At 42.4% G+C, this 12,954-nt stretch overlaps 1 protein-coding gene across 1 annotated transcript in view; it reads right to left on the reverse strand.

Annotated features, from left to right (window-relative positions):
- Positions 1 to 12,954, reverse strand: part of WWP2 (WW domain containing E3 ubiquitin protein ligase 2) — a 144,825-nt gene that overhangs the window by 54,858 nt on the left and 77,013 nt on the right. The window contains exon 7 of the mRNA XM_007449918.1: positions 7,042 to 7,169. Coding sequence (XP_007449980.1) covers positions 7,042 to 7,169 — 128 coding nt within the window. The remainder of the gene's footprint in view (positions 1 to 7,041; positions 7,170 to 12,954) is intronic.

The following is a 12,954-nucleotide window of genomic DNA, read 5'->3' on the forward strand; positions in this document are numbered from 1 at the left end:
AAAAAAAAAAAAAAAAAAGAAAAAAGAAGAAGAAAAAATGTAATATCTGTGAAGCACAATAAAGCAAAAAGAGATAAAACAAAGGTATGCCTGTATATACACACATGTTCTTAGAACATAAGGGCTTGAAACCTCAGAAGTAAATCCAAACCATTGCAGCTTACAGTCAGAAGAAACCAAAGTTCAGATAATTCAGTTACTGCGTCACGGTCACCCTGGTAAAATAAGTGACAGAGCGCCACGCTTGAGCCATGACTTCAAGTAGAGAGAAAAACTGGATTGACAAAAACAAGGAGTTACAATTTCATCATGCCTTAGAAAATTGCTGTATTTTACATTTAAGCGATATTCAGTATAGCCAGTGTTCTCTATTAACCATAATTATTTGATGTACACAACTTATCTCCCCCAAAAGACAGCATCCTTCTTGAGAATGAGGGCAAATTTGTTTTCCTTCATTTTTTGCTACTTCCATTCTCTACCTACTACATTCTTGTCTCCACCCCTTTGCTCACTTCAGCCCTCCTTCCCTAGAGGCTCTCCCCACCACTTCAGCCCAGACGATCCCTTTGCAGAGCCCACAGCACCTGTGGCCTTGGCTACTCAACCTCGCAGCCCCTGTGACATCTGCTGTGTTGGTACTTGGCTGACTGGGGCTTTTCAGCTTCTTTCCCTGAAACAGACGATAGGGCAGAGGCCTTATTTAATACTTCTTCACACTGTCATAGCACTTAGCAAAATGGCATTTGATACATATTGATTGAATAAATACTTGTTAATAGGCCTAATAATCTAGCAAAAGATATCTGAAATAAAACCGCCTCACACTTGGGTAACACTATCACTTGCAAAGCAGGTTCTTTTTAAATTTTTTAAATTTTGGAATAGTTTTAAATTTATAGAAAAGTTACAAAGATAGTACAAAGATAGCATGCCCTTCATCCATGCCCTTCATCCATGCTATTACTACCTTGCTGAACTATGGCACATTTGTCAAAACTAAAAAAATAACATTAGTATATTACTATTAATTAAATTCTAGAATTTATTTGGATTTCACCAGGTTTTCCACTAATGTCCTTTTACTATTCCAAGATCCAATCCAGGATCCCGTGCTGCTTTTCACAAGTTCATTCTCATTAGCTCACTTATCCTCCTAATAACCCCATGAGGAAGGTAGTATTATTCCCATTTTACTGAAGGTAAAACTGAGGTTCCCAGAGGTACCACTCAGAGAGGTGCCAAGCAAGTAGCAGAACCAGCACTCAAATCCAGAAGACTATTAAACAAAAACAATGGAAGGAGGTGGGAGGAGGAGAAATGAAGATGGCTTAGATGGCTTTCCTGTGTGGGAAAGAAAAGCTGGGTACCAAGATGAGAGGGTAAATGGGATAAGGTGGTAAAATGGCTGATTTCTGCAACTGTGGGTATTTCACAAGGTTCCCTCTGTGATGTTGGTTAAACATTCTAACTTTCTGAATTAGATATTCATTCAGGACTAATTCACAGTTGGCCATAAAAAGATCAGGAATTGGAAATTCTTTTTCTTAATCCTACACAGGCTGCCAGCTCACTGTGTGTTCCAAGATCTTTAGGTGTGTGTGTGGTATAGCACAGACTCTCACTGGACACACAGGTCTTTTCAGCCCCCTCACTCGGGCATGGAGAAGGCGACTGCCGACAATGGAAGCTTTTTAAACTGAAGATCAGCTCATAACATATGATACAAAGTAAAGCAGTCGGTATCTCTCATCCGTGAAACCCAAGCAATGTCTTCCAATGCAATCGATCAACTCAGCTCTTCGAGGGAGCGGACCAAAACTAGAAAAATATTTCATAATTAGTATGACACAGGGTGGGTGAGGATTATATTTTAAAAAGCAATTAAATTAGATGGAAAAAAGAAGAAAAACTTAAAAATGGATAAAGCTATACCATGTCACCTAATGGGAAAGTTCAATCTTTCCTTACTCAATATGTAGATTCATACAGTTTCCATTTACATTCCACCACGCTTCTAAGCATTCAAAGTCTGAAATTTGTTTTGAAAATGTATAAACTATCAAAAAATATCATGGAGAAAAAGCAATAAGGTAGGACTAACCCTTCCAGACATTAGAAAAACATCCTATAACATGTCTATAATCAAAATCACGCAAGACTGGCTCAAAACCAGAAATAAATGGGACAAGTAAAGAGTCCGGAAATGAATACTCACTGCATATAAGAATACAGTAAGTGATAAACACTGAGTAAAACCACAGAAAGAAAAAAAGTAATTAATGTTTACAGGATAATAGGACCCTGCTATAGAAAAAATTAATTGAAACCCAACTTTCATTATATTTATGAATGCATAGATACAGATAAACCAGTATAATTTCCAGTGGGATATTTTTAACATGAAAAAAAAGTATAACAAAATATTTATTCCATCTAGAGACAAGAGAGAATCTTTTCACTACTGAAGCAAAAGTTAAAATTATAAATATTAAAAAAATGCTCAGGCACAATTTTTTTTAAGTTTTTAACTCCTTTGCTACAAAAACCACAGAAAATGAGACAAAAGGCAAAACAATGATATAGGGGGAAAACTTATAGTCATACAAATAACAGATAAAACTTGTACCTAGATACTTCACACCCATTAGGACGGCTAGTATGGGAAAAACAAAACAAAACAAAAAAAAAAAGAAAAAAACAAGTGTTGGCAAGGATGTTTAAAAATTGGAATGCTCATTCACTGCTGGTGGGAAAAGACAGTACAGCTGTTCTGGAAAACAGTTCGAGGGTTCCTCAAATGCTAAACATAGAATTACCCTATGACCCATCAACTCTACTCCAAGGTATACAGCCAAAAGAATTGAAAGAACACACTCAAACAGATACTGGGACACCCATGTTCATAGCAGCATTCACAATAGCCAAGGAGTGGACACAACCCAAATGTCTATCAACAGATGAATGGATAAATTAAACATAGTAAAAACATACAACAGAATATTATACAGCCTGAAAAAGGAATGAAACCCTGACACATGCTACAACGTGGATGAATCTTGAAAACATTATGCTAAGTGAAATAAGCCAGGGACAAAAGGTACCTAGAATAAGCAAATTCATACAGACATAAAGCAGAACGAAGGTTACCAGGGGCTGGGGCTGGGGGTAGGAGGAAGGGAGGATGCTTTTGTGTAAAAGGTACAGAGTTTCAGTTTGGGATGATGAAAAGGTTCTGGAAATGGATAGTGGTAAAGTTGCACAACACTGTGAATGTACTCAATGCTACTGAATTATACACTTAAAAATGGTCTATATGGTAAATTTTATGTTATGAGCATTTTACCACAATTTTATTAAAAACCTGTACTTACACTATATAAATCTCTAAAATAAACATCTATAAGTCCATGAGACAAATAACTGAACACCATGAAAAAAGTCGCTTAAGAGAAAAGCAACTGATAATTGTAGAAATGTAATGAGGTTAAACGATGAGGTGGCACCCAATACCTGTTAGCAAAATGACAAACCAGTATTTACAAGGTCAAGGGAAAAATAAACCTCATATGCCATGAGGAAAATTTTACAGTGCCTTGGGATGTATGATTATTTCAAATCTTTTGGAAGGCACTCTGGTAACACACTTTAGATTTTAAAAATTTGCATCCTTTGACTCAAGAACTCCATTCTGGAAGAAACAAAGTTGTGTGCAAAGAACGTTTACATCAGGATTTTGTTTTACAAAAGGGAAATACACAAGGACTGCAAAATGGTTATATGAGTTATGGCATATTAACTGTGAAATAGTATGAGGCCACTAAAAAAAGGTAAACTAAAAGACCACTGATACATGAACACGTGTAACAAAAATAATGAAATGGAAAAAAGAATATCTATCCACGCTGCATAATTATAACCATATGAAATTATTCTTAAAGACAAAAGCTAACTGAGAGCTTACTATGTCCCAGGCACTGTGCTAGACATGCTACGTTTTATATAATTTATTCCTTATAACAACGCTATGAGATATACAATCTTGTCCTAATTTTATTAATGAGATAACTAAGGCCCAACTAGTCCCTGGGTCTTACACACGTGCTATACACCAGGGGCAGAATCTGACTGCGGTCAATGTGACTCCCCACCTTACATGCATGGAAATCACATTCAAGGGAGGAATGAGTGAGAGATGTAATTTTGGGGGGGGGGGTAAAGTTTTCAAGAAAAAATTAGAAAGAAAATCATTGCACACAAGTCTCAATAAAGTGCTATACCACTAGCCTAGTCCTTGATTCCACCACTTCTAAAACTCAGAGATATAATATTTATACAGACAGACCGCCATTCACTTTCTTTTTATAAAAACGGATACTTTACAGTTGTGATGTGAAAAAAACACCTGGAAGTCAGCTCCGTCTTTGCCCCAAATGTCTTTTTCATGCATAGCTGCAGAGCACAGCCAAAAAGGCTTGCTAAATAAATCTTGTATGTCTCTGGAAACATTTCCTGGAAGCACGGCTCTCTACCACCACCATTTTGGAACTGGTCCTAGCAGTTCGAACAGTGGTATATGGAGATGTCCATATACCTGTATGTCCATACAGGGATGGAGATGTCCTCAATCAGCGCCTCAACCCCCTTCTAATTTTAAGCTACCAAAGAGGGGCACTTCTGTCTGCTCCCCAAAGGAAAGGTGAGATCTTTCTGTACCCCTTGGATAGACATTAAAAAGCCTACAAAGTCCAGGCTGGCTGTGAGCCAAATGTGAACCGTCATCAGAGCAGAAAGGAGAGAAACAAGATAGGGGCCAAGGCCTGTATTTTAACAGGCAGAAATCCCTAACATTCAATGACTGTCCTTCACAGACATGTTTGGGAACAGTTTGGGCATTCAGACACAGCACCATAAGACATCTCCAAGGCAGTTTGGGCTTACAGATATTTGGCTTTCGGAAGACGTGGCTGGCACGTGCGTCGCCTGCTGAAATACATAATGTTCCTGGAGATAAGGACAATACACAAAGGTACCTAAAAATAAGAGTAGGGGAAACACAGACCTGTTTAAATGTCCAAGGAGAGTTACTCAAAGACCATCACCACAGAAAGGCAATTTACCCACAGGTGTTTTTGGGGGTTTTTTTGGGGGGGTTGTTTTTTGGGGTTTTTTTTGGCTGTGCCGCGTGGCATGTGGGATCCTAGTTCCCCAACCCAGGATCGAAGCTGCGCCCCCTGCATTGGAGGCGTGCAGTCCCAACCACAGGACAACCCGGGAAGTCCTACCCATAGTTTTTGTAAGACAAGCAGAGATGGCTGGGGGAGACCAGCATCACAATGATGCAGGCCCCTGGAGGAACAAAGTGGCTGGTATCATGCCTGTGGCATCCAGGAAACAACTGGTTCCAAAGCCAGTTCCCCTTGCCCGATTGTGAACACCGGCCCTCATCTATGAGTGGCTTTTTTATTTCATCACACCACATGGCTTGTGGGATCTTAGTTCCCGGATCAGGGGTTTAACCTGTGCCCTGGCAGTGAAAGAGCCAAGTCCTAACCACTGGACCACCAGGGAATTCCCACAAGTGACTTATGTGCTTAAGAGAAACATGTTTACTGGTGCTCGCGGAGCTGCATACAGTATTCTGTAACGCAGTCCATGGCCCCCACCTCGCTGTCCCCACCACACAAACAGGAAGCCAGGCCACCCCTGGCTTCTGTAACTGGCAGTTCCAGCACTTGCACACGATGGTTGGCAAAGGAGCACCAGGCAGGCTGAGACAGCTACCGCTTATGCCCCTCACCTCCAGCTCACCCTCGTCCTCAAGCCTCGGGGCAAGCTCACTAACTCAATTCCTGCAGGCAGGTCCCAAACTCCAGGGAGAAAGTCAGGCTACTGCACACACAGTGAGCCTTGCGGGACACAGGCCACTCCACCCTGCAGTCTGCCGCAGACGACAGTATAGCCGAGCACCCTGAGCTATCAAAGGGGCTCTGCAGCCCTCACGCAGTGCTGCAAGAGAGCTAAAAGTCATTAGAAAGTAGCCCCAATCGACTTCTCCTGCTCAGTAAGTTTGTCACACAAAGGGCAGGAACAGTACCATGGTAAGGCTTATGTGAAGAAGCTGTGCTGCTCTGAACGTCCCGCCCTTCCTGCCACAGCCCTTCTACCACAAGCATCTACAAAATATTTCAGTGTCTCTTACTGATTTAAACACCTGCATTTCCCCCACCTACAACTTATCAAAGCAAACGCCCGTGTCCCTTCCCAACTGCCCCAAATTAAGACAAATTACCAAATGACCAGCAGTCACAAAAGATATGACAATCTTCAAGATGTTTAGGAAAAAACCCTTTTTTTTTTGGTCCTTTCCCCTTTTTAACTCAACACTGTCCAGATGAGACAGAAGGAAAACATGACAAAAATGGATTTGTTCTGAAATAGGTCCTTCTCTTCCCACTTATGGGGAAGCAGGATCAAGTGCAGAGAGGTTCCATGTGGATGTGGAAGCTCTATCTACTCTCAAATGGAACAAATACTCTCAATGGAACAGCCACAGGAGGCCCCCCAGTGGCAGCTGGGCTTTGCTCCTGGTCCGGCATCCCAACCCACTCAACAGTGCTGCCATCTTCTCTAAGCCAGCTCTTCACAACAATACTTAGCCTTCTTTCTCCCTAGTCTGATCATTCCCTTAAATTAAGGAAATGAAAAAACGTGTCACGTGTAAGTAAGATATCGCCCCCCTCGCAAAGAAATCCAATGTTGATAAGAAATGAATTTAAATATCAATACTTTTTATTTCTGTACAAAGGAAGATTTCAGACGAGCACAGTCATGTGGAGAATAACCTTGGCTGTACACACTATGCCAGAGAGAAAAGAAGACGGGTCATGGAAAGACTGATGTATTCAAATTCTATCTTAGTGTGGGAGTCTTCTCTCGCCCACCCTGGATCCTGACACAGCAGGCAGGGTCCCGACTCCATGTGAGAACAAGTTAGAGGCCATGCTTTAGTCTGGGCTGGTGCTTTGCGCTGTCACTCACCTGTGCCATTGGCCAAGCCACTGTGGCTTGGGTTCTTGAGGGGCTGATGCTGCCGGCTGCTAGTACCGGGGCTCTGCTCACCAGTTGCTGTGGCTGTTCTGGCTGAACCACCTGAATGTCTGTGTGTCCTGGGGGTTCAAAATATAAAGCAGACAGATATAAGTCACTGTGAAAAAGACAGAGGTGTGCCCCACCTAAGTCACTGTGTTCCCTCTCTTGCTATTTAAGGGAAATAAGCCCTGTAATAGTCCTTCTGGTCTTTGACTCGACAGAAGCTGGCCCTGAATGGAGAGACCCATGTCAGCTTCCTTCTTGGTAAAAGCACAGAAGGCAACTTTCGGTAAACTTTTCCATTTGAAGTAAACAAATCCAGAGTGAATTTCCCCCACATCTGAAATAACTGGCAAAATATCCCGTGACCATCACATTATGTTTATTGGGCTTGAATGTAAGAAATAAACAAGAATCACTTAACAGGCTACAGATGACATGTTTCTCCCATTGGCCAAAAGAGAGCCCCAAACTTATCCAAATCCATATTCTCTATGGCTAGAAACATGCTTGCCTTGGGAATAAAAGTCAAGAGGCATTAGACAACTTCAACCAATGCGTATGTTGACATGTTTTATCTAGAAAAGGTGATTCAAGATCCATGCAAGTAAACGAGGAACAAATGCAGAGAGGTATCTGTACCGCAAGGAAAATGGTGGAATACAGCAGCAGAGGCTCTTTCTAACATCTTTGGAGGATACAAGGCAACAGGCAGTACATGTTCTCACGGTCCTGTGGTAGCTTGATTTTGCTCACTTGATGGAAATATCTAAGCTTCCCTGCCTTTCTCAGTTTTGTCAAAGGAGGTTATTCTACTTCCTACTCATTATATACTACTTTTCAACAGTGAGATGATTTAAGTACTACCCAGTGAAGAAAAGACCACCCCTCTCCAGGCAGAGAAACAGAGATCCAGAGAACAATTTACAACCACGGGACTTGGGGCAGTGACAATACCACCAACAATAAACGTGAAAACAATGACTATGGAAGAATTTAATATTCACTGAGCTGGAATATTATGTTCCAGGTACCTGTGGTGTGCTGTGCACTTTGCATATATTATCTCATTTAACATGGCAACCCTAGAGGTGGCTTACTATTATTATGCTCATTTTACAGGTGAAAACAGACACCGAGAAAGTGAGCAATGGAGCAAAGACCCGAATCCAGGTGCTCTAAGGTCAAGAGCCCACACTCTCTGGTTGGAGGCTGGGGGTGGGAAGCCTGGACTTAAGCTGAATCCCTTCCAGGTTATTCATTGGTCATTTGGTCAATGGCGAGACGAAGACCTGTAATAGAAAGCTCCCAGAAATAGTCACAAATGTAGAAAATAAGCTTATGGTTACCAGGGGATAAGCAGGGGAAGGGATAAATTGGAAGACTGGGATTGACACATACACACTACTATATATAAAATAGATAACTAATAAGGACCTATTGTACAATAGCACAGGGAACTCAACTCAATACCCTGTAATGGCCTATATGGGAAAAGAATCTAAAAAAGAGTGGATAGGGACTTCCCTCGTGGTCCAGTGGTTAAGACTTCACCTTCCAATGCAGGGGGTGCAGGTTCGATCCCCGGTCAGGGAACTAAGATCCCACACGCCTCGGGACCAAAAAACCCTATATGGGAATCTAAAAAAGAGTGGATAGGGACTTCCCTCGTGGTCCAGTGGTTAAGACTTCACCTTCCAATGCAGGGGGTGCAGGTTCGATCCCCGGTCAGGGAACTAAGATCCCACACGCCTCGGGACCAAAAAACCAAAACATAAAACAGAAACAATATTGTAAGAAATTCAATAAAGACTTTAAAAACGGTCCACATCAAAAATCTTTAAAAAAAAAAAAAAGACTGCATATATGTATAACAGATTCACTTTGCTGTAGACCTGAAACTAACACAACTTTGTAAATCAACTATACCCCAATAAAAAAATTTTTTTAAATAAACAGCAACAATAAAAAAGAAAGAAAGAAAGAAAGGAAGGAAGAAAGCTCCCCCCACTGGGAGGCTCCATACCCACCAGAACATCTCTGCTGGTGAGACATTCTGGTCCAGTATGTTGGGACAAACTTACAGCACAACAAACTCAGAGATTCCTAGAGGAATAAGAAGTGCCTCCACTGACTACCTTCTCCAACAAGATGAGTATAAACCAAAATGTTAACAGTGATTATCTTTGGACGTTGGGAATATGGATGCCTTTAGTGTTTCCTTTTGTGCTTTTCTGGGTTTTTCTGATTTTCTTCATTAAGCATGTCTACTTTTGAGCGAGGAAGAAACACAATTATTTAAAAAGAAAAAAAAAGTTTTTTCTTGGGGCCAAAACTACAAAAAAGAAAAAAAAAGAAGAAGAAAAAGAAACCTAGCAAACCCTGGAGTCCTTTGTACCTAAGGCTGCGTGGCAGTTAAAAATGGATAGAGTACGACTGAGCTGTGGAAATAAAGATTTAGTTTGGACTCTCTTTTTCCATCTTATTTTTCCCTGAGCTAATTTCATAAATCAAAGCTGTCAATCACACCTCAGTCAAGAAAAATATCTCAGAGTCCCCACTCCATGGGAAGGAACATTAATATTGAGCATTTCACCATAAGTCCTCTTCGAAAGCAGAATGAGTGCAGACTGTTCCAAAGGGAAAGATGGTTGTTAGCCACTGGTGAATGTGCGTATATGTGTTGAGGGCAGAGAGCTTGAGAGAGATCAAATTGGTTAATAGAAGGTTTATTTCAGACAAGAATCCCCTTAAAAGGACAAAAGAAGGGCTTCCCTGGTGGCGCAGTGGTTAAGAATCCACCTGCCGATGCAGGGGACGCGGGTTCGTGCCCCGGCCCGGGAAGATCCCACATGCCGCAGAGCGGCTGGGCCCATGAGTCATGGCCACTGAGCCTGCGCGTCCTGAGCCTGTGCTCCACAACGGGAGAGGCCACAACAGTGAGAGGCCCGCGTACAGCAAAAAAAAAAAGAATCCGCCTGCCAAGGCAGGGAACACAGGTTCGAGCCTTGGTCCGGGAAGATCCCACATGCCGCGGAGCAACTAAGCCCATGCGCCACAGCTACTGAGCCTGCGTTCTACAGCCCGCGAGCCACAAATACTGAGCCCGCATGACACAACTACTGAAGCCCGGGTGCCTAGAGCCCATGCTCTGCAACAAGAGAAGCCACTGCAATGAGAAGCCTGTGCACCACAGCAAAGAGTAGGCCCTGCTCGCTGCAACCAGAGAAAGCCCGCACGCAGCAACAAAGACCCAATGCAGCCAAAAATAAATAAATAATTTTTTTTAAAAAAAAGGACAAAAGAATAAAAAGCCTCTGTGATTTTGTACTCACAGCCCACAGCAGAGGGCTCACCCCGTCTGGGCACAGCAGGCCACAGGGCAGGGGGGCAGGGGACAGCATAGAAAATGCGACACTCGTTTTGCCACACACACGGGCTCTGACAGGCCCGTGATTCCTTCTAGGTCCTGGGCTCCTTGTCCCTCTGCAGAGCAGCTGGGCATGACAACAGGGTGTGTTCCATTACTCTCCTAGCCCCTCCCTCCCTTCCCCAAAGGGGTGTGCGGTCAGAGTTGAGAGAGAATACTTTCAGAAATGTTCAACCACTAATGACAGCAGCACACCCTGAATGACAGGCTGGTGCAGAGCCAGGATTAGCCTGTAAACCAGGGGCAGCTGGGACCACTTTGTGTGAATTGCCACCTCCCTGCCCGTGGCCCACGGCCACCCAGCTACCCACCCACCCCATACACACACACACACACACACACACACACACACACACACACACACACACACACACACACCCTTCCCCCAGATTCTTCTCTTACCCTAAATCTGTAGCTTCCACTGTTCCCCTCTTGAATTACCTTTAAAATAAGACTCTTAGAAGGAAGAGAAGGCCTCAATGTTTGAGGGCAATCTTCTCTTCAGCAGTTCCCTCTCTGGGAGGTCACTCAACCCTTAAAAGATGGGACTGTGTTGTGATTAAAAGCTGGCCCAAAAGCTGAAACCACACACCATAAGCCAAAATAGTACCAGGACACAAGCGGGGCGATGGGGTGGAGATGAGCTGGGCACCACCACAGGCAGCCTGGCTTCGGCTCTGCCAATGACTTCAACCTTGGCCTGATCCCTCCACCACCTTGGGGGCGGGAGGGAGGAGCTATGCAGCCCCTGGGGCAGTCAGAAGGCAGAACGGCAAAATTCCACGAATGGTTTTAAGTCACCTAGTTACAGAGATTCAGCTCTCACTACGCCATGTCCCTCTTAAAATGCTGGTGTGAAGTTACCTAAGTTCCTCCCTCAGATTAGAAACTAAGACCCCCCTAAGGAATGCCAGTCAAGGTCAGGGCCCTGGGATTCTCTCTCCGCTCTGCAGAAAGAGAACTGATGCAGGTGAGGTCCCCAGGAGAGGGCTCTTGGCTGCCCCTTGCCATTCAAGCTTTGACATTCATAGCATTGGCCTCAGTCCTCAGCTGACCCTGAGAGCCACAGCCTCCAATGTTGTGGGACACCCTGCATTGCTCTGCATGAAGGCCAGAGAACCGCATTCAATCATTATCTTCTGAGCACTAGGCCCTGTTCTAGGGCTAGCAACAAAACAGAAAGAGTCGCTGATCTCAAGGAGCTTACATCTTCGTGGAAATGCAGCGATTTGTACTTCTGCTCAGAAAAAAATTTGCATCACACCCTACAATGCCAGTGTGTGAGAGAGCCACTTGCCTAGTGAGTGAGCCTGCCTGATAACTTGGCATTGTCACCCAGTGCAGCTTTGTTGATCATCACATATGTAATAGTTTATGTGGAGTAATTAAACAAAACAAAACTTTGTTTAAAAAAAAAGCCAGCCCTAGCATCAGTAATGCAAATGAAAACAAAATGAAGAGAAAAAAAGTGATGGCTCACAGAAACGAAAACAAAAATTTTTGCTAAATTAAAAAGTGAAATTCTAAATGTGGTGGTCACTCAGAATTTGGGATTGATAAATCTATCATATCCTTTATGAGGAAATGGATTTAAAAAGTAGTAGGTGGCTTCATCAAAATTTAAAACTCCTGCTCTTCCAAAGACACTATCAAGAAAATGAAAAGACAGTCCCTAGACTGGGAAAAATCATTTGCAAGATACCTATCTGATAAAGGATTTATTTCTAGAAAAAAAAACTCTCAAAACTCAATAACAAAAAGAATAAACCAATAAAAATAACCAAAAGATTTTAAAAGAGAAGATCTACAAACAGCAAATAAGCACATGAAAGATGCTCAACATCATTAGTCATTAGGGAAATACAAATTAAAACGACAATGAGGTACCATCACACAACTGTTAGAATGGACAAAGTAAAAACAAAACAAAACAAACCTAAAAAATCACACACACACAAACAAAAACAAAACAAAAAAACCTGACAGTAACAGTACTGGTGAGAACACAAAGCACCTGGGACTCTCAAACACTGCTGGAGGGAACACACCGTGGCACCATCACTTTGGAAAAGAGTTTGGCAGTTTCTTATAAAGTTAAACATGCACTTAGCATACGAACCAACAATCCTATGCCTAGGTATTTATGCAAGAGAAATGAAAACGTTTACATGAAACCTGTAGGCAAATTATAGTGACTTTACTCATAATTTTCAAAAACATAAACAACCCAAACTGGTGAATGAACAGACAGACTGTGGAACATCCACACAGTGAAATACTACTCAGTAAATAAAGGGATTGAACTACTGATGATGCAACAACATAGATGAATCACAAATGCATTATGCTAAGTGGAAGAAGACAGACACAAAAGGCTACAGAGTATATCCATCCATTTTTATGACATTTAGGAAGAGGTAAAACTGTAGGGA

Source organism: Lipotes vexillifer, unplaced genomic scaffold, assembly GCF_000442215.2.
Source record: "Lipotes vexillifer unplaced genomic scaffold, Lipotes_vexillifer_v1.1 scaffold1235, whole genome shotgun sequence".
NCBI classification, from domain to species: Eukaryota; Metazoa; Chordata; class Mammalia; order Artiodactyla; family Lipotidae; genus Lipotes; species Lipotes vexillifer.